This window comes from Hippocampus guttulatus, chromosome 16 (assembly GCF_054856545.1).
Source record: "Hippocampus guttulatus isolate MCC_2025c chromosome 16, RoL_Hgut_1.0, whole genome shotgun sequence".
Lineage (NCBI taxonomy): Eukaryota > Metazoa > Chordata > Actinopteri > Syngnathiformes > Syngnathidae > Hippocampus > Hippocampus guttulatus.
In genome coordinates, this window is record NC_141276.1 from 8,956,146 (window position 1) to 8,978,324 (window position 22,179).

General features: G+C 43.9%; 2 protein-coding genes across 3 annotated transcripts; one reads left to right on the plus strand and one right to left on the minus strand.

Moving 5' to 3' along the window:
- The first annotated feature begins 399 nt into the window (after positions 1–399).
- galr2b (galanin receptor 2b) lies at positions 400–7,449 on the plus strand. Its single transcript, XM_086132579.1, has 2 exons — positions 400–791; positions 3,026–7,449. Exons 1-2 carry the CDS (start codon positions 418–420, stop codon positions 3,786–3,788), a joined length of 1,137 nt encoding a protein of 378 aa, XP_085988705.1. The 5' UTR covers positions 400–417; the 3' UTR covers positions 3,789–7,449.
- axin1 (axin 1) lies at positions 7,447–21,657 on the minus strand. 2 transcript variants are annotated; one of them, XM_086132576.1, is made up of 11 exons: positions 21,534–21,657; positions 16,694–17,641; positions 14,203–14,343; positions 13,983–14,079; positions 13,314–13,439; positions 11,483–11,841; positions 11,260–11,409; positions 10,728–10,925; positions 10,377–10,484; positions 9,793–9,942; positions 7,447–9,640 (listed from the first exon to the last, which is right to left on the minus strand). In XM_086132576.1, the coding sequence occupies exons 2-11, from the start codon at positions 17,548–17,550 to the stop codon at positions 9,514–9,516; spliced, it is 2,313 nt and encodes a 770-aa protein (XP_085988702.1). In that variant the 5' UTR covers positions 17,551–17,641; positions 21,534–21,657; the 3' UTR covers positions 7,447–9,513. The 2 variants fall into 2 exon arrangements, with proteins under 2 accessions (XP_085988702.1, XP_085988703.1); XM_086132577.1 differs by lacking the exon at positions 21,534–21,657 and adding an exon at positions 19,694–20,012.
- Between the last annotated feature and the right edge of the window lie 522 nt (positions 21,658–22,179).

Consider the following 22,179-nt stretch of genomic DNA (forward strand, 5'->3'; position numbering starts at 1 on the left):
GTGGCCATTTGAGAGCCCTTTGCAAATCCACTGCGACTCTTCAAGTGGCACAAAAAGAAATGAGAATTTGTGATGAAGACGTTACGTCTTGTTGTCGGCTCACTTGTGCCTGCTTTTCATTTTCGCTTCTAAGTGCTAGATTTTTTGCGGGGGGCGAATCTGATAAGAGGGATAACAAAAAAATGATTACCATTTCTTTATAGCGTAGGTAGAATACATTTAAGCTCATCAGCTTTATAGCACGTGGACAAAAGGGGCTAAAGTTGTATTTTAATTAGATTCTCCTCTCACCAAACTACTTCAAACATGCCTGACAGTCATTCGGAACCGACTACGTGTGGATGAAAAGTTAAATGTGACGTAGTTCACGTCATCATCTGAAGCCTATTTTCCGGTTTTATGTTGTAGATTTGCAAAATGTCCGACATGGAGGATTTGAGCGGGCCGAGCCTGCAGGCTAACGCATCTGAGAGCTACTCGTTGAACCCAGCCAGCGTGATCGTGTCGGTGGTTTTCTCGCTCATCTTCCTGCTGGGCACGGTAGGCAACAGCTTGGTGCTGGCCGTGCTTTTGCGCAGCGGCCAGGTGGGCTACAACACCACCAACCTGTTCATCCTCAACCTGAGCGTGGCCGACTTCTTCTTCATCATTTTCTGCGTGCCCTTCCAAGCCACCATCTACTCACTGGACAGATGGATGTTCGGCTCCTTCATGTGCAAGGCCGTGCACTTCTTCATCAACCTCACCATGTATGCTAGCAGCTTCACGCTGGCTGCCGTATCCGTCGACAGGTAGGCGCGGGGGAGGGGGGGGGGGGGTCGTGGCTGTCCTCTGTACTCTCTCCAAAAATAAAAAGTATCCCGAGTTTGTATTTAGGGTCCGAGAAGCGACCGCTGCAAGGTCCATATTGTCCATCCAACCATTTTCTGATCCGCTCCTCCTGGATAGGCTCCTGCTGGAGCCTATCCCAGCCGTCTTTGGGCAGTAGGCGGGGCACACCCAGAACTGGTTGCCAGCCAATCGCAAGGCACACACAGACGAACAACCATCCGTGCTCACACTCACACCCTGGTGACAATTTAGTGTTCAATCAGCCTGCCATGCATGTTTTTGGAATGTGGGAGGAACCCGGAGTACCCGGAGAAAACCCACGCAGGCCCAGGGAGAACATGCAAACTCCACACAGGGAGGAGGGAGCTGGAATCAAACCTCTGCACCGTGAGGTCGATGCGCTAAGCGCCCCCACTAGCCTGAACACAGGAAAAGAAACAAGGTTGCCATTGTTGCAGACGCAGATTGCATCACACAGTTTAAACTCAAATTTTCCATCAAAATTGATCAAAAACTCACCAAATTCGCACACAAATCGGGCCGGCGAAAAATTTGCTAATTTAAATCTGTCATGCACGAGTACTAAAATAAAAACCCTCATGAGGGTTTTGGCTGACATTTTGCACATCTCAAGACATTAACATTGATGAAAATGGCGAGTTTTTGACATACGATATGACGGAGCATCAAACTTAGATTGACATATTTCAAACTAAAGATTCCAATAGCACACAACAAAAGATGATTACAGCTGTGTCACTTTCATTTGAAGGAGGAAGTGGGATGTTTTGTTGACAGAAGACGATTAAGCGGAGGTCATTGAGATGCCCGGATTCGTAATTGAATATCATCCCAGGGCAGTGCAAAGCGACCCGCCTTGTCAGCTCAGTCAATACAGCTCAGTTCAATTTGCAGCACACTGATCGATGTGTGTTGCAAATTTGACATGCCCATTAGGCTGCACAAGCAAGGAGAGGTTCGCCCTTGAGATCTGAAGCTGGCCCATATGTGACGGTCTATAGTTCCAAATCGCTGTCGTCTAAATAACACCAGACACTTCGATGGATTGCGGCTTTTCTTTGATTGGCGCTCTACAACACAGTATGGCCGGAGGAATAGGTGAAGTCGCATTGGGTCTCGGACGTAACAATGCGACTTCCTCTTAGCTCTCCAATCACAAAACATTGTCCATGACAAAACAAAATACACAACATGGGTGATCATATCGTAACTGTCCAGAAAAAGACATTCGCTGTTATTTACATGATGTCACTAAACGCATCAGACGCAGCAGAAACGGCTGCGCAACGAACAATAATGGGGGCCGCGACGAACTGCGGGCTCACACCAGTGACACAAGTGACCAAATGAAAAACGATACGAACAACTATATACAGTAAAACCGAAAAGAAACAAACATTACCTGCAACACAGTATGGCGGGAGGAATAGGTGAAGTTGCATTGGTTCTCGGACATAACTGCGCAACAGACAAGCAATTCCTATCAACTTGACCTGTAAAAACCTTCACTTTGCGAAACGTAAATTAAATAACCATACAAAAAGCAACGTGGGCTCAGAACGAATTAGGGAACTAATTAAACACAGCACATAGTAGAAAAAGAAGAAACAAAGTGATTATTGTCATAAAATTATAAATAAATGAGATGCGACTTACCAATGCGACTTCCTCGTAGCCCCCACCCCAGGGACTTGATTTCTTCATTTGAAATGCCTTTCCAGGTCTTTTCTGCGGCCTCTTTCAGTTCTTGTTCGTTTCAAGGGGATTTCTCCAAACAAATGCCAATATTTTTTTTTTTACTTTGGTTGTGCAAAATGGCTCATTCGCACTCATCTCAACACACGATGTGTTGTTCTCTCCTTAGAGAGCATAAAACGCTTGCCCGTATATAAGAAGAAAACTAGGATTCAACATTTTAGTTGCGCCCTCTCGTGGAGAAGATAATTGCAACGTGACAACCCCCAGTCTTCCCTATATACAGTTGTATATATATTATTTCTGTACTTGATTTTGAAAATAAAATTTGATTCCAAGTTACTTTATGAACTGCATAAGGTGCAAGGTTAACAAGTATATGTTATCCAATATTACTTGGTAAGGTGTTATCGGCGTCGCCGCTAAGACAAGGGTTGAGTTCAACTTCTTTGAATTAACGTTAAAAGGTTGTCGACAGGTACCTGGCTATCCGCTACCCGCTGCGCTCCCGAGAGCTGAGGACGCCGTGCAACGCAGTGGTCGCCATGGTAACCATCTGGGGCCTCTCCTTGGTGTTTGCCGGGCCCTACCTCAGCTACTACCACCTGATCGACTTCGCCAACAGCACCGTTTGCATCCCGGGCTGGAAGGAGCACGACCGCAAGCTCCTGGACACGTGCACCTTCCTGTTCGGCTACGTCATCCCCGTGCTGATCGTCAGCCTGTCGTACACGCGCACCATCAAGTACCTGTGGACCGCTGTGGACCCCCTGGATGGCATGTCCGAGTCCAAGCGGGCCAAGCGCAAAGTGACCAAGATGATCATCATCGTCACGGTGCTGTTCTGCATCTGCTGGCTGCCCTACCACGTGGTCATCCTGTGCTACCTGTACGGCGACTTCCCCTTCAACCAGGTCACCTACGCTTTCCGCTTGCTGTCGCACTGCATGGCTTACGCCAACTCCTGCGTCAACCCCATCGTGTACGCGCTGGTCTCCAAGCACTTCCGCAAAGGCTTCAAGAAAGTCTTCAGCTGCCTGCTCAGCAACAACGGACGCAACAAGGTCCACGTGGTGCACGTGGCCAACACCGTGCCGGGTTTCGAGGCGGCCTCCACCGAGGTGTCGCAGATGAACGAGGAGAATGCCAGGCAGAACGAGTGCGAGATGACCAACAGGCGGCCGGCCGAGCCCCGGGAGGCCACCGTCACCCTCAACTTGCCCTTTCAGCACCCAACCTGAGCATACTGGGGAGAACCACAGGCTTTGCGTTCATTTGGAGCTGCGAGGCCCGGATCGTGCAGTCTCGTGACCAGTTTTTTAACCTCACTTGTCCTCAATAAGTGATCTTGAGCATATCGCAGCTGAGTTTTGGCAAGAATGGTGGACCACCAAATTGCAGAGCACAGATACTTGTTGGCAAAGAACCATTCACAGATCCATCCATCTAGCTTCTATTTGGTGGGCAAGTGGAGATACCAGGTGTCGGGCCGATACCAGTCTTACTGAAAGGTATTGGGTAACATGAAGCCTTCATATACGAGCCTCTGATACTTATTAAAGAAAAAAAAATCAAATCATGTGTGTCAGAGAGAAATCAAGCTAACTGAAATTTGATATATCTGAAGTACGAGCGGTATCAGTACTGGTATCGGTATGAAAAAATGGGATGGAACATCCCTTGCCCAAAAATTGTGAGAGAAGCAGGGTATAACCTGGATTGGTCGCCAGTCAACCACAGGGCACATATAGACAAACAAGTATCACCACTGGACTATTTTGCCGTCAATGAACCCAAGAAATATGTTCTGGGCGTGTCGGAGGAAGCTCAGAACTGTGAAGCGCACGTACCAAGCATACTAACCACAAAAGTGACAAAACAAAACGTATTGTCTCAGATAAATGCAAGGCACACACGCGGTGTTACCTCTCCCAAGGCAGATCCATTTTTAAAAATAAGAAATCAATGAAGAAGTCTGTGCATGTCTATTCTGTCTGGATGACAGATTTTATATGCTGCTGTGTGCAGAATACACACGACACAACCCGAAACACAATGCTGCAAAGCAAATGCTGCAAACCCTGACAGTGAACTGTTTTTTTTTTGGGGGGGGGGGGGGTTCCAATCCAGAGAGAATGTGCGTGTATGTCGACATCCAAGGCACATGCATGTAAATGTGATGTGTTCTCTGACAACATGACTGTGTGTGTGTGTGTGTGTGTGTTAATCTTGGAGCCAGTTGAACTGGAACGCAGCAGCCTCCATAACAAGCTAAAGCAGGGGTGTCGTTAAAAAAAACAAAAACATACAATATATCTTACCACAGAACAGAGTGTCTAATGACCAATCCTCACAAACAACCACAAAATATGTCATAAGTCATGAAAAGAAAAATATATTCTATAAGATCTGTGTTTTATTTATTTCTTGTACCATTTGTTTTAAATAATGATTTTGTACTGTTAATTAATTAGAAATTAAAATAAATTTCATAGACTGCATTAAATAAAAAATCCTCACTCATTACATCCCGTATGTGCAAGTGTAGCCGACCCTGTAAATTATTCCATTTATTATTGACCATTTGTATTTATAAATGCATTATGTTTACGATTTAAATTAAAAAAAAAAATAAACATAGTTGTCCTCAAATATAGCTAAAATTGTCTTGGTGTGAATGAGTCAGCTGAGATACCTTTTAAAAGACAGTCTTGTATTACAAGTTAACTCGTTTCAAAATATATACAAATTATAAAGAGTCAAATTGAACATACGATGGCTTTAAATGACTTTACGTGTTCCCAACTGGCTGCATTAGTGAACCTAACACCCGAGTGCTTTCATCATTTTTGGCCTTAACCATCATCCGCACTTTATACGAACTGCATCGCCTCACCAAGAAGACACAGAACTTTGAGTATTAAAAAAAAAAACATTTAAATCATATTTTCTTGAAAAAATGTCTAGGCTTTTGAATGGTGACATTTTGACCAAAATACACGTTTCACATATTGCAACATGTGCTATCACACATTGTGCATAATTGAAATGAACTGTGTTTTGTGTTACACATGCAAATTAAGGAAATACTGATCATTTTCTTATTTTGCGACCTCAGTTTTATAATACTCTACGTACACATTTTAATAATCAGGTGATACCAGTGTTGTGGTGATACCTGGATTATTATTACGATTACAAAATAAATCTGCACACGTAATTGCTTTTCCTTCATGAGCATGTTTCTCTTTGGTGTTATTTATGATCTACTTACTTGGATGTGTTCCCCAGTGCACTTGTTCACGGTGTGTATATTTTGAAAATATGTTATATTTTCTGCATATTGGAAAAGAAACTGAAGTCATTGCCACTTGAACAAAAATCTATATTGCCAATGTTCCGTCGACATGTCAGTGTAATTACGCGCGCTTTGGCCTACCTCAACCTTGTCTTTTTTTTTTGTTTTTTTGTATATTTCCAAACAATTTTCCTCTCAAAGGATGACTGTTCCGAACAGGAGTGTTGTTTGTTTTTTCCATTTACATCAAAGTGGACATTTTTGATGCATTTACTGTGACCGCGTAGGCGCTTTATTGTACTTCTAAGGTGGCATAAATGCATAATGGAAAATTGAATCTTGTGGAGCGGCGTTGCAAAGGGGTGTATCTTTTCAAGGGTAGTTTCCTGAAAGTTTCTGCTAAATTTCAAAGGGAATTTAAGATGGAAAATATTCCAAATGGCACAATTGGAATTGAATACATAGACATTTTTCGCACTAAAATTTAGCTATTATTGCGATTTATGAATTCTCAAAATATCGATTTTTACACCCCCAATTAATGGGAACGCATCATAAGTGTAGCAAATGTCTATTTCTGGATTAATTATATGCCTGAACATTTAAAAAAAAGGTTGTATTTGTTTGTATTTGTGTCAAAAACGGTGAATTCACTTTGAAATTTGTTTCCACTAAAAATCCGGTGTCTTCATTTGCCCCTGACGACTTTGTTGATGACACGGCCCCTTACGAAAAACATCCCAGCTGATAACTCTGACAAGGCTTGGGTGGGAAGCGGGCCGTGTCGTCGCCCCCGGCAACTGCACGGTCATTTTCCTTAGAGGGTTTTTAAGGACGACTAAATGAGTCATTTCCAGTTGCAATTTTCCACCCGAGGAGGGGCAGTCCATTAAAAGTGATTGCTTTAATAGCAATGTTACGCACGTGCGTTTGTGTGGAGTAAGCACGTGTGTGTGTGTGTGTGTGAGAGAGACACGCTGGTCTTTTTTTTTTTTTTTTTTGAGCTAACATATTTAACTGTTAATATTGTAATGGTAAATGATGGGCGGCCCGGTAGTCCAGTGGTTAGCACGTTGGCTTCACAGTGCAGAGGTACCGGGTTCGATTCCAGCTCCGGCCTCCCTGTGTGGAGTTTGCATGTTCTCCCCGGGCCTGCGTGGGTTTTCTCCGGGTGCTCCGGTTTCCTCCCACATTCCAAAAACATGCATGGCAGGCTGATTGGACGCACTAAAATTGTCCCTACGTGGATGGTTGTTCGTCTCTGTGTGCCCTGCGATTGGCTGGCAACTGATTCAGGGTGTCCCCCGCCTACTGCCCGGAGACGGCTGGGATAGGCTCCAGCACCTCCCGCGACCCTAGTGAGGATCAAGCGGTTCGGAAAATGGATGGATGGATAAATGATGGCTGAAGTTGCAGAGTTACATTTAGTCAAAAGTAGTCCTTTGTCGCCATGTTGCGGCATCTTTAGTCACGTATAAATCCTGTTTAACCTTGATTTCAATTATTGTGTCATGGCGTCATAAAAGAGCCCAAGAAAAAGCAAAACACATCAATGGAGTAGTAGCAAATACGATTGAGTAATTATACTGCATAGTCCAGCGTTGGTGTATTGAATGGTTTTATTGTCCAGGTAATTTTTTTTTTTTTCCCCCTCCTCTCTCTTCGGAAGTTATGAATGTTCTGACTGGGCTGCTGGCTGATGACACGTCATGTTGCGGACATTTACATATAAAACAACAACAATAATAGTAGTAACAATAATGATGATAATAACAATAACAATAAAAAGGCACTCTGATGTCACTGATGCATTTGAATGACATTTTGGGAGCTTGAAAATAAAAGGGCTTCTCACAAAAGACTAAATCATGAAAAGTGACATCCATAAATTAAATTATTTCCTTAAAGTATGACAAATATATTAGCTATATCGTGTATCTAAATCATTAGCTTTGTGGACATTCCATCACATGTTTTTTCCTACCCTGCTACATCAACATCAACAGCGGCTTAGACTTCACGCCAAGATGTGAATGACGTCCCGCCGTGTCCTTCAACAACAATTTCTGAGCCTTCTTTAGACTTTGTGACATTCGCACACTTCTCTTATGTGAACTTCGACACATTCTCACCTCCTACGCCACAAGCTTCAATGAATGAATGAAGATTATAAATGAAGAGCTTTTTTGTTGTTGTTGTTGTTGTTAATCAAACCTGATATGTAATTAACTGACCTTCAAAATAACAGCTCTGAAAATCATGTCGATGCGATATGCTACACTGGCTTGTCCTCAAAAGAAAATGGGCACGGTTGTTGCCGTGACAACCCCAGAACTCCCACTTTCGTGGTCTCATAAGATCGACCATCCAGGACATCCCTCAAGCACTAGGGTTGGCGCGAGTGTGCTTGGACCAATATTTGTGTGTGTGTTTTAGCTTGTACATTCATCAGTCATCTTGGCATGGGGGGAAAAAAAAAAAACGTATGGATGTTTACCCCAGTCAAGTTAATGAGCCTCCACTCCTATAGGGGGTGCCATGGAGCAAATAGTAAGCACATCCATGTAGATAATTTGTTTTTATTGCCTTCAAAACCCGTTTTGAGGCAACACAGGCTTGTCATAAGGAAAAAAATCTATTTCAGGTATTGCCCTCAATCACCTCCATAAGTGGTCAAAATAATTTCAAGCGATACATTTATTTGTTTTTAACATGTGCATCCTTTCAGCTTTGCATCTTTGTAGCGTAACAAATGTCACGGATGTTGACCAATGAACGTCAACGAGGCTTCCCACCTGTTACAATGACCCAAAACAGTTTTGAACTAGTCTGCGTTCATTTTCAGAAGGCTTTTAAAGGAGACCATCCTTCCAGGCACCAAAATGAGAGGCACTTATTTTGTTGCTGGAATAAGCCTTCATTCAAAAATGCTGTGATACGATATGTCATGGAAAAGATGACCGTAACCTCAAACAGGCCAATTCTAATAATAACTTGAAAGCAGCTTGCATAGATGTTCAAATCTACAATTGCAATTTTGTTTGGACAGCTCCCTCGCAGTGTTTGTGAGAGGCCATTTTACCAACACTTGGGTGAAATGAAAGGAATGGTCCAATAACACAATAACAATTTTACACCGTCAGGGTGGTCTATCAAATTTTGGGGAATAATGTATCCCAATCATGGACCTGCTACAAGAAGCCCCCAAATCATGTCTTCATAACTGAGGCGCCCAAAGTGCTGCCTGACTAAAATGTTACAAAATAATAAATTACACTTAAGTGGCATTTAGAAATAAGTCATAAATAGAATCCTCTTAAAAAGGATTGTGATCGTCTTCATCGGGGGGTTTGGGGGGGGGGGGGGGGCTTCAATAGGGTATCAAATTTTAAATACCGGTAGTTAAATAGATATAAATGTTATTGGTTACCACAAACTGTACACACCTGGTATCATTACATTTAAAAAAAGAATCACAATAAGTGCGGTTACTTTAAAAAGGACCAGTGATTACACCGTAAAAAAACATCGACAGCGCTTTTCATAAGTAAACTTTACAAGGCTACATCATGCGCCTCCATGAAGCACTTTCTCTTTTGCTTTCCACCCACTTCCTGTTCACCTTCATCGATCGCTCTCATGCGTTTTCCCCTCCTCACGTCCGCGTCTCAGTCGATCTTTTCCACTTTGCCGATGATCTTCTCCTCAAAGGTAGGCAGTGTGGCATCGTCCTCGCGCACCTCCTCAAACACCACTCCGCAGTCAAACTCGTCACTCACCTTCTTGAAATAATACCTGCCGATGAGGAGGAGGAGGAGAAGGAGGCTTTTCATTCGGACATGGTGAATGTTGGAGCTCAAAATGTTACAAATTTATAGATACACTCTTCTGTAAAATTGACTTCGTATTTTGCGCAGCTGAGTAAAACAAAATCATTTAGATCTGACCTGTAATTTCCTTTCTTGGTCAGCAGCTCTTTAAACTGTCCGAGCGTCACCAGCCGGCCCTTGACGGAGGTCCTGTACGGGATGGGCTCTCCGCAGAAGTAGTACGCCACCGTCATGCTGTTGCACGATTGCTTTTTAGTCGCTTTGTGCCTGAGGATACACATGAAAGCACAAGGGATTTAGCTATAGTTGGGAAAGAAGTGCAAGCTTAGAAGAAAAAAAAAACAGACAAATGGGAGCGTCATAAGTATGTAAATGTATGGCGCGAAAAAAACAACAACAACCAAAGTACAAGGTGAGGGATGCTTGTAACTAGGCGCCATCTACTGATGGGCGAGTGAAGTGCAGCATTTTTAATAACGAGCCACGTGAGGATGTTCACAGGGTGTTGTTCACAAGCATGCCAATGCAATAAATATCCCACGGAGTCGTTTTCAGAAAAACTAATAAAGAAAGTCATTGCTGGAAAAAGGCATCACAGCAGCAATGGTGGAATTGATGAAAAATGAAATCTCAAGTCATGGAAAAAAAAAAAAAGCAGGAAGGGGTAAAGGACAATAAATTGAGGACGCGAGCGGACGTACTCGGGCTCGGAAAGCTCGCAGTCTGACACGGCGGGCACTACGCTGAGCGGCGGGAACAATGAAGGCCTGAGTGCAGTGCGACCCCGCTGGATCACCTCCATCACATACCTGAAGGAGCCAACAACCGCCATCTTTGTTAGACACGCGCTCCACCTTCATCGCTCCTTTACTAAAAAGGATTCTGTCTGGGTGGTGAACAGTGAACCCCTGTTTATTTTTATCTTGGTGGAAATTTTCCAGATCCACTCGACTCCAGGTTTTTGGATGTTCTCCCACAAAGTGGGCCCACAGTCGGTCAACCTGGATAAAGCAGGGGACTGTAAAACAATGAATAGGTTTGCGTCCGCTCACCGTTGCTTGGGCTGCAACGTTCCAGATTTGATCATCTTCTCCTCTGCCAGCCGCCGGCGGACCTCTTCCAGCTGGATGAGAGGGCTCGGGGCGGGGTTGGGGGGCATAGTGGGGTCCTGGATGAAAGGATGCGACGGCTGCACGTTGTCCAAAGAGCAGCTGGGCTGGCCCGGGACCTTCCTCGAGCAAGCGGTGCTACTACAATACAAGATAGAGACTTGGTTTTTAGCTCATCAATGCATCTTTGGGCAGAAAGAACTCAAAACTTTTTCTTGTCATTGCATGGGCAGATACACGGAAACTGGGATGCAAGACCAATATCATCCAAAAATTAATGAAGGTGGCATTTGGCATTTAGATAAAGGCATCGAAAAATGTTCTTGATTTGACATGAAGAAATGATCACTGCAAGAATGATGAGCTGCGAGTGGCCATGTTCACTGCTAAACCAATGTGAAATGTAGAGTAGTAAAACACAAGGAGATCTTCCCAAAAGGTTCTGGAAAGTTACAAAACAAATATCGTGACTGACCCGTACGGGCTCCTCTTGTGTCGGATCATCTCCTTCTGTCCCTCCATTAGCCACAAGAGGATCTTCTGCTTCTTCTCCAGGTCTTCCACGGGGGCTGCTGCTTCCTCCCCACGCTTGAATGCTCGTCTACACTGTGCACCACCTTTGCTCCTGCATGAAAGCACAATCTTTCGTGAGGGGTGGGGAAGAAGAAGACACCATAGGCTAACCTGAATAAACATACCCATAAGCTCCATGCTCCATGTTTGTGGATGCCACGCCCCAAGGTGACTCCGACTGGTGGGTGTGATGCTTGCAGTGGTGACCCGACTCTCCCTTGACAGCTTGCCTGGAAGGATGTTTACCCGGAGCCGCCCAGGGCGGCGGCAGCGTCCCTTTGAAAGCCTCCGGTGAGCGGGACTTGGGAGAGTGGCGGCCCGTTCCGGGTGATTGGCAACCTGGAGTTTTCATGACACGTTGGACGTGCTCGTCTAGGATGCTCTCGGGGTTCTCCTCGTGGGCGTCTCTCAGGAAGGGGCCATAGTAGTCGGCGTAGTTCTGTGGGTGAACATCAGCGGGGAAGCCTTCGTCGCCTTCCTCTTCCTTTGGTGGGAAATGTACATTTAAAATGATCGCCAACAGTCACTCCAGTAATCTGCTACTTGTTTTACATTGAAATATTAAATTATATTAAATAGAATTTCTCACACAAGTCGCCGTCTACTTGTACGAACTACTATTTGCACAGAATGACTGTGTCTTATTTTGTATAGGTTATCGTATAGTTTTATTCTATTCTATATTTTATTCTTGATATTACAGTGCTATTGTATCGTCACCAAACATTGACACGAAAAGGACATCTATTCTATTTTTAAACCAGGATGGTCACAGAAGCCTCAATTGGGTGAGATGCGTTTTCGCCACAAGATGGGAGCATTTCACCAGTTAAAAAAACAAAACTAAAAAAAAACATCACCACCGCCAGTGGTCTGCACTTGGGGGTCAATCCATGCATAGTGGTTTTATGATTCTTGAAAATGTGCCCCAATTTGCCATCTTTGACAACTGGATTTTCTATGCAGGTACGAACGCAGAAAACTGAAGACTGTGGAGCAAAATACTGCTAAGCTAACATTATCATGTTTAATATTTTTCATTACGAGGAGAAAGTGTGGCATCATTGGGGTGGAGACTGTAGAGTAACATTGATGGAAGATTATTTTGAACGTTTAGTCCAAAAAAAAAAAAAAAAAAGTACTGCCAAACCAAAACAAAAATCTACAATACAAATTTAAACATGTACTGCTACTCCGAAAAAGAGGATGAAGTCAATATTATTTCGATCCTACCCCTTCAACATTAACTATTAGAACTCAAAAATAAAAAATATTCCAGACCGATACATATGTGCATCATGTATATTTTCAAAACAAACACATCAAAATAATGGAGTATCTATGAATTTTATTTGGGGGGGGGGGGGGGGGGAATTGAGGGCAAAGAGGAGACAGTGGAATCTAATATTGCAGAATCCAAGGCTAAGGTACCAGTTAGCGTGCGTGTTATTCGCTTCCACTTTTCATTCAGATCCAAACCAAACCAAAGACTTGGCTCCGCGTACTGAGGTGCATTTCACTGGCACTCAAGTGACATTAAACGGCTGCCACGCTGTTCCCGGCTTACAAGCGCAGGTGCTCCATCTGATTGGTGCACAAAGTCAAATTGCCGGCAGGCCGAAGACAGAACTCGCCAAGTGATTCATGTCACGCCGTTTATTTATTTATTTATTTTGCCTGCTCTTAATAGCTGGCCTCATTAATTTCATTGAAGTCTCCTTTGAAAACTTGAAATGCATGTTGACTGGCGCCTCCGGTGCCGGACGGGCAAACTTTGCCGGAAGGGCAAACTATGAAATGTTATCGGTTTAAATGCCTGTCTTGAGAGATAGTTCTCTCACTGAATGCGCAACATACAAGGCTTCACATTGTGTGAATGGTGTTCGTGTGCTAAGGCACTGGAACTTAACAGAGGACTTGCAGCTTATTTTGTGGGCAACAAGGGAACGGACATACCAGTCGCAACCTCCTGAGTCGCTCCTCTGTCTCCCTCTCTCTCAGGACGCCCTCCAGGCGGAGGATCAGGTCGGCGGCGAAGCGCTCCGGCGCCACGTGGATGTCCTTCGGAATCCTGTTGGTGCGCTGGAAAGGGGAAGGGGTGGGGTGGGGGGGGGGAGACATTGCGACTTTAGTACATTTTTAGTTCAGAACCTTTTGCGAGATTGTGCAAAAGACAAGACTTTGAATTTTGAAGACCGATCTAACGGTGATTTAACATTCCTCATATCGGTTAATTCACGGTGACTTCATTAGGACACATGAGGGAGGATTAGCGCTGTAAAATGCAGTCAATTCACACCGCCTCCCGATTGGTCGGCCTAATTAGGGCTGGCGAGAGGCAGTCTCAGCTGCACGGGGGAGGCATCCGGCTGTCATGGGGGAGCCTTCTCGTCTGCTTGGGAGCAGCTTCCGAAAAGCAAGGAGCTACGTTTAGACAACCTTCCCTTCGCCGCTATTCTTATACTCCCTCACAGGCCCCGTAGCACACACACACACGGTAAATATGCACCATCTCCGGGGGTGCACGTGAAGAGAGACAAATACAGCAGAGACAGACAGTTGAAAGAAACCGAGAGGGAAATGAGATGGAGGAGGGAGGAGGGAGGTAAACCATGAATAACTCACGGGGATGATCGGCAGCGGCACGCGCCCGTTTGCTCGAGCGCTCTCGTGCATCTCCCGCCGATGAGGTTTGTGGTATCTGTAGGGCGGGATGCCATCTCTGAAATAAACAAACATTTTCAGAAATACTCCCATGAATAAACAACTCTTAAATTTGTTCAACTTAAATTTAAAAAAAAAGAAAAAAACAACAATGAAAAAAATAAATAAATAAAATACTTACACGCTGCTGTCAGTAAGGGAAAGCGTGTCGGCGTCGCTGGACATACTCTGCTGCTCACTGTCGTTGGCGCTGGTGGCTGGAGCCAATGCATGACCAGCGTTGGCATAGTAGCAGTCGGCGGGCTCCCGACCAGGTGTATGTCTGGAGTGAAAACAAAAATTGACAACGGTGGACCTCAAAGTTCTGTCTTAGGGACCATGTTCATTGCAAAGCGCAAATAATTTAGAGTCACAATTTCCTGTATTAAGCACACAGGAGAATCAGATTAGGCCCGCATCTGGTTTTCTCAATTTCACATCTGTGTGTCAGCAACACATTTTGGATGGAGCAACCTTAAAATGTCAATCTTAGAACACCTGTTTGTTCTTTAAAAAAGGGCGATCCCAATGTAATTTCATGAGTTTTCTAAGTTTACCCATCTTCAGCTACATGGACTTCATGTTGTAGCGTACATGTTTGTATCTGCATATAATAAATTATTGGATAAACACTGTAGTGTGTGTTCCCCCCGGTACAATACCATTTCTGTATGTTCTTTTTACCAGTAAAATACATCAAATAATAAGTAGCCAACTTAAAACCTATAGAATATTCTCTCCTTTCCACATGTTGAACATGTCTGAATTTAAAAACTAACTTTGTCGCGCAAAGTGCTTGAATTTTGAATACAGTCATTGCTCGCCATCATCCTGCTGCTGTGATGACTGCAGAGTACACCAAATTTTAACAAGCCAAATGTTGTACGTCGAACATCGAGACATTCATTTGACTCAGATTCTATGCTTGACGTTGCCGAGAATAGTTCTGACAACGCTTCCCGCGCATGAATTATAGATGTTCGACATTGTCTTTCTTATTCACATTGGATGTCCCTAAAGCATTCGACCGAGCTCCCTTCCTGTTTAGAATGCACACGCTCACGGGAAAAAAAAAGGCTCAATGAGAACCCTTTGTAACCGGCTAATTCCTTCAGCTTCCACAACCCTTAATAATGGAAATGTATGCAACAAGCAGAGTACGAAATAAGGGGACATCAGGGAATTATGAGACGGAAAAAAAGGTGAGGTTTAGAGAAAGGTCAATAGAGAAAGGCAAGAGGAGTCTTTTTGTACAAAGCCAGCATGATTGATTCTTGAACTAGAGATCGCATCTCTATACCTGTGGCTCCATTATTATTTATACATCACAGAAGTCTGGATGGACATGACTGAAACCACTGCAGCGGTGAGATGTGCACATTTTTTTTCCCTCTTGCACACTTTCAAACACTATCAATATTGAGCAGCAGCACTCGCCTTTGGTTGTGTTCTTCACGCAACTGCAATGTCTCTCGGTGTGCTCACTTTGCTAGCTTTTAACTTTCCTGTGCGAGTCTCTTACAATACAAACAGTATCCATTATTTATTTTAGACATTGGTCATTTTTTGAAAGTCAACAAAAAAGAGTTTTACCCTTGACTCTTACAGCTCGGGAACATACAGTACCGTTAGGAAAACTCACAGCATTGTTCAGATGTGTTGTTTAGTTATAGTTCTTATTTGGTGTTGGAAATTCTTATTGCGGCCGAAGGAAGCCAAATGCTGCTATTTCAAATTAATGACCAATCACGGCTCACCTGTTTTCTGAAGCTGAGCCATGATTAGTCATAACCAGAGGCCTGTGCAACTATCATGTCAGTTTCAGTCGACAGTAAGTACCATAATGGCCGCCCCCTGAAATGGACAAAAAACGGTGAATTTTACTGCTTAACTCATATTTCACAAACGGAATATTAATCAGAATGCCATGTTTGGACTAGTAGGGCTACATGTAATGTATTGTTGTAAAGATAATTTTGGGGTTTACGTCACCTTTAATATATTATACTTGTTTTAATGGGTTGACATCACTTTAAAAATGCCTATAAATACCTTTAAAAAATGAAATGCCATAAATGCGAAAACATATCTATGGTGTCATTCTATATCGTGAATTTCACTTATTGCTGGGGGGTTCTGGAACGTAACTCTAACCATGGAGGGGGGTTTTACCATACTCTGTGAGTCCTGTAGTCTTCTGTGTAGCAGACTGATTATCTTTGTGTTTAATCTGAATAATCTGATCTTGAACCATGTATGGTGCCCTGAAGAAATCTTTGATAACCGACAGTGACATTACTGGGAAGAAGGCAGACAAAGAAATCAAACCATATCCAGAAGATAGGCAGGACACTGTATTTAGTCAGCAGTCGCAGACTTAAGACAAAGTGGCAGCACAAGAAGTGACTTCTGACTTACAAAAAGTGAAAGTTCCCCTGCAGCCTCCTCATCAGCCCAATTTAAGTACTTGGAATTCTTCACGCACCATCTGCCTCTTATCTCCCACTACACACATTTCATCTCACATTTCGGGCAGCTCTGGAGGCGGCGGGAGGGGTGTGGGGTTTACTTCCAATTCAGCAGTTGGCAGAGGAAAAGCTTGGGGGGAAAATAATGAAGCTCTAAGGAGTTACCTGTACTCTTCCTGGAATCTTCCTGCGGTGCGATGTGATGGCATCTCCGTGAGCAGCCTCTGAGTGAGCCTGCTGCTGGGCGTGAGGTCACACTCGGGGTGCTCTTCCGACTCTTGGTCACATCTCCACTCCTCATGTTCATTTAATGTTGGCAAATAGCCCGCCAGATTCTTTGTGTGACCCGGAAGTGGGCTTTGATCAGCATACGGTTTGGGACTCTCTCCCCCTGCCTGAGCGTGTTTCAAATATATATCTGATTTAAGGAATAAAGGGTAGGTGTTTTCCTCCATTGTTGTCTGGATTTCCGTCTGAGCCTGGTCGAACATGGCCGGATCGATATGTACCTTCATCACACAGTCTTTGATGAAAGACTTAGTCGCCGGTTTGATCTGCCTGGAAACAATAGCGTTGTTGTCCAGGACATATTTCTTATAGATGGCTTTCGCCAGTTTTAGCCGCTTCTCATCGTTGCCCTCGGCGGCTTCAAGTTTGCGGAAGCCGCTGCACGCGAACCAAAAGTCCAACAGGTCGGCACATGCCTCCTGCTTGAGGAACGTCCTGAAGAGATGGATGCCATCCTGGTCGTCCAGCAGCGAGTGAAGCGACTCCGCCCATCTCAGGTAAGGCGGCGTCGGAGAGGCACTGCCCTCTGGCTCGTAGCCCAAGTCCTGGTCCGGCCGCCTGGGCGTGGCCACGGACGCTTCACATTTGAGGCTTCTGGATAGCGGGATGCCGGAGCTGTGGCACTCGGTGAGCACCAGCTCGCCCTCTTCCCCAGGGACTGGAGGTCTGGGTGCATCCTCATTGAAGCTGCCACCCGGGTCGACCAGGAAGCCCCCGTGGTTGCTCACGCTCATAGTCCTGGCATCCAAGTAGAACGTCCCCGTTGAGGGCGAAAAACACGACAACTAGATCCAGATGCCTACTTACGCCACAGGAAAGTAACTCCTGCATAGGGGGAAAAATATATCCATAAGACCCACAACACTCTGGCATAAGCATGCATCCCATTTTTATTATTATTCTGCGCAGTCAGCTTTTTCGTAAAGGACTCAAGTGGCCAGTTCCGAGCTGAACACTAAAATTAAAGCAAATTCAGCATTACGCCAGAGGAAAGCATCAAGTGCTGAATGTTTAAATCATAAACCGGCTTGATTTTGGGTTTAATTTACAATAAAATCTACTGAAAATGTGCACAAAAACAGTGTGAGGTCTATAGTCCCTGTACACTTTTGATTCCGCCTGACCTCAATGCAACTTTCTGTCTGGAAATAGGATGAACATGAGTTAATAATGTGTCTTTTTTTTTTAAACCAGCATAAGTTTGGCACTAGAGTGGGTGTATCATGATGAAAGGCTTGTTTGAGGTTTGGGGCATTAATTAAATTGCCTGCTATTAGCTCCACGTATTTCAAATGTCGCGTGATTCATTCTTACATCACACTTCATTTGCGTTTCATGTGTCCTTATTGCACGGTCAGCTGAAGCATTGCATGTGTCAAGATTTGAAAGGTCGTTCAAGGACAAATATGCGTCATTGGCATAATTGTAAAGCAAAGACGCTAAGGAGCATATCTTGATTGTTTTAGGGTGTGGTTTTCATTTGGATTGACAAGAGTCTCTGGGAAAGTGTGACAAGTTTGTGATGTTAGTTTTTGACACACTCCAACTTGTGCTGCGTAAAATAATACCCCCCCCAAAAAAATAAAAATCCACCGTGATTGCGGAGTGCTTCAGGGCACACCCACTGCCTGTCTTGCCTCACGTGTGCACACCAAACATAATTTCATAGACTGTGTTAAAAACTAACTGTGAAAAAAAGCAGCGGTTTACTGGGAATTGTGAACAACTTTGACAATTAGAAGCATGTTTGGCTGACGTGCTGAACTTTACCAGAGGCATTCGTGCCTTTTATGATATCCAGGCAAGCTATTTTATGATGCATGAATCCTGTTTGTTTGGGCATGAATATTCTGTGATATATTTGCACTCTTATTTTCAGTTTTATAACCTGAATGACTGTTCCAAAACGGACATGGGTGTGAATGGTTGTTTTGTCTCTATCTACAAGGCCTCTCGCTATAAATCAGCAAGAATGAGGTTTAGCTCACCCACGACACCAGTGAGGATAAGATCTATAGAAAATGGATGGATGTCCTAAGGTGAATTTGAGTTTTTAGTTTGGGCATTAATATCAAAATGAACTAGTCTGAGATGCTTATGCAGTGCATTAAGAGGATGATTACTGTAAAAATGTAATGGTCTGTGAATCATTTGGGCATTTATAGCCACGTGGAGCGTTCTACGTTGTATTTATCTTGTTGTGTGAGCATCAATGTTTAAATGGCTGCTCCACTGTGAATGTTGGGTCACAATTAACTGTTAATTTGTGAATGTGCTCAATTATATTGGCATATTACTTTCTACGTTGGTTGCTCTTCGGTCGCAAGCTAGCGCATTGATATTCGCTGACCTGCCATCGCAGGTGTTGTCTTTTGGGGAGGTCCTGGCAGGCACGTGGAACAAAATGGAATTGTTAGTAGTCGTTCCTCTTTGACGTGAAGGAGCCTCGCCACATTCATGTCAAAAATGAACATGAGAGCGGCGGCCAAAGTGGGGGAGGGGCGCCTGAAACTAACTCGGTGTATACACATTATACACACACGGCGAGCCAGCAGGCCTCCGGGTAGCACACCGACAAGTGCACAACTTTGTGCCACTGTTCACCCGCTGACATGTCCGCGCTGCCTTCGCCGTCCGCGCGTACATAAAGTAGTCCGCGCGAGAGGCGAGACCACCGCCGACACTTCCGCGGGCGTCGAGAAGCACACTCAGGACATTTCCACGCACATTTCCGAGCGGATTTTCCAACGAGCAGTAAAGCGACGGCAGCGCACGCATTTAATCTCTTATCTCCCTCCCTCGCCCCTCACTACTGACTACCGCAATCTCTCCTCCGCTGTCAGCGCGAGCCCCTAACAAAAGTGAGAAATACTCCACCTTCTCGGCCCGGCGGAACGCAGCGGGCATCTGGACCGGAACCGGCAGCCGCCTCGGACGGTGTCATACTTGAGGATGGCGAGAGTTTTGAAGCGTAACAAAGAGGACAGTCGGCGGCTGTCAGCCTGGCTGTCTCTCTTCTCTTCTAGTGTCTACTGCAAGATGGTGCGCGGCGCCCCTATCGGCCAATGGGCGCATTGCCGCTGCCCACAACTACAGCTGTACTGCACTATATTGTATGTTCTACAAATATTACTGTCTTTCTGTCTGTGAAAGCGCTATATAAATAAAGATTTATTGTATTACAAATCATTTTGCCTCTAAATACCACCTTTGCAATAGATTGGAAGTGAACCAACAAAGATGTGATTTAACTGCAGACTTGCAGCTTTAATTTGAGGGTACTTGATTTCATTGCAAGTGTGTCATTTGCATTTGGAATATATTTCTGCGAACTCTCAATATGAGATCCAAACAGCTGTCACTATCAGTGACGCAAGCTATCATTGTACTGAAAATTTAAAAGAAAACGCATCAGAGTGATAACAAAACCACGAGGTTTGCCAAATAAACGATTGGGTATGAAACAACGGTTCAGAACTCACTTGATGGCACTTCACAATAAAAATTTGGACGGCCAAACGGTCAAGTCAATCACCTCCTTGAACCCGAATGAGCTGTTCACCTGATTTGGATGTAAATACCCTCAAATTAGAGCTGAAGGTGTCTGCAGCTAAAGCACATCTTGATTGTTTCAACTCACATTAATTGTAGAGGTGTTTAGAGCCAAAATGATGAATTGCATCAAGAGTTTTCCATGGATGTCGTCCATCTTTCGACTGTGTTGCCTTCAGGGGCACTCTGCAAATCCAATGTATGTTTACTTATACTGTACTGTACAGCGTTTTCACAACAGCTGTAGCTGTATCAAAGCACTTTCCAGAACATTTCACATAAAATAACAACAATACAACATAACATAAAGCATTGAAAATAATACAACTGAAACAACTATTCCAGCATACGCATTGTTTGAAGCAGTTATCGATGGAAAAAGAGAGAATCTCAGTCTCCTTTCACCAGTGGAAACCTTCCACCAACGCAGCCTTGTGTTCGACATCGCGGTTTGAATACAAACGCCAACTCTGTGTGTGTTTGTCTTTATTTATTCATAAGTGCATAATCAAGCAAGCAGATACAAAAGCTGTAGTTTAGCATAGCGTCTCATGAGCTCACATCATGAGTCAAAGCAACATTAACTAACAGCATGTTCAATTTCTCATTGTCAACCATGGCGAGCGTCTGAGGATGATTATAGGGAGTCGGTTGATGTATTAGCATTAGCTCATAGTTAACTTCACAACAAAGGAAGTCACACTTTGCTTTCCTTTTAACACGCCACAGCGATTTCCTGTGTTGTGCGGCGCAAAGCCCACCAGGCACTTTTAATTATGTCACCATTTGACTTGAAAGTAGAAAAGAAAGACAGAATGAGGCAAATATTGCCAAAGAGTCAGTCTCAGATCCGCTCTCATACCTGGCAGCTACTGAGCACTCGCACAGTTCTACTGCACTCGGGATAAACGCTGGACGAGCATAACACGTGCGGCCAAATTGATGGCGTATATGGATCAAAACACTCAAGCGCAACAAAGTGCAGGAATTTGTCTGCCTCATCGTATCACCACTAGTGCCCGCTCAAACATTTTAAGCGGTTTCATGCCATGAAACATGAAAGTTTAGAAAGACGGCTGAACAGCATTAAATCCCTTCTCTGGTAATGATCAGCCAACAATTGGAACTTTGTAATCAGTATTGAGTTGAACAAATGCTGTTTTACCTCGTGGTTGAACACCCCCCTGCTGCATCCTCCAGCCGTACGTTCAATCACTGACGATTCCATAGCAAAGTTATGACATGTTTTGGGTTCATGTAAAATGCGCCTGGCTTCCATGAAAAGGAAAGGTCGCCCGACTTGGTCTTTTCCATCCATTTGTATCTGAAAGAGAAGAAAGTCTTCCTTTTAACGGGCCCTGATCCATTTCTCAACTCAACTGTATTTATAGAGCACTTTCAAACAGCCATCGCTGCATACAAAGTTCTGTCCATGTACACATTTAAGTTATTTTTTTGGAAGGTCTTGAGGATGACACATGGATTGACTTTTATTGCCGATGGTGATGTTGTGAAAGTGGCTTAGAATGTTGTTTTCACTATGAAGTCATGCGAATAAAATTGGATGTTTTCCGGCATGCATGGCAAAAAAAACAATAACAACAAAAAAACAAACAATTATATAATTAGAAGATATCAATACGTATTGGCTAAAAGTCTGGATTCAGAGCATCACAGTAATGTCACAAGAAACAGCAATTATATGAAGATAGCACATTTTCACGACTTTTTCTTCCCTATGCAGTAAAATGATGAAATAAATTCATCTGGCAAAGGATCATGTTCAAATTTCGAGAGTATATAACGTCACT

Excerpts from the sequence above, each read along its gene's own strand:
- galr2b (XM_086132579.1), top strand. The coding sequence starts at position 418 with ATGTCCGACATGGAGGATTTGAGCGGGCCGAGCCTGCAGGCTAACGCA. Across the intron at positions 792-3,025 it reads GCTGCCGTATCCGTCGACAG|GTACCTGGCTATCCGCTACC; the intron begins GTAGGCGCGGGG and ends GGTTGTCGACAG.
- axin1 (XM_086132576.1), bottom strand. The coding sequence starts at position 17,550 with ATGAGCGTGAGCAACCACGGGGGCTTCCTGGTCGACCCGGGTGGCAGC. Across the intron at positions 14,344-16,693 it reads AGATTCCAGGAAGAGTACAG|ACATACACCTGGTCGGGAGC; the intron begins GTAACTCCTTAG and ends TTTTCACTCCAG. Across the intron at positions 11,410-11,482 it reads ATGGAGCATGGAGCTTATGG|GAGCAAAGGTGGTGCACAGT; the intron begins GTATGTTTATTC and ends GCTTTCATGCAG.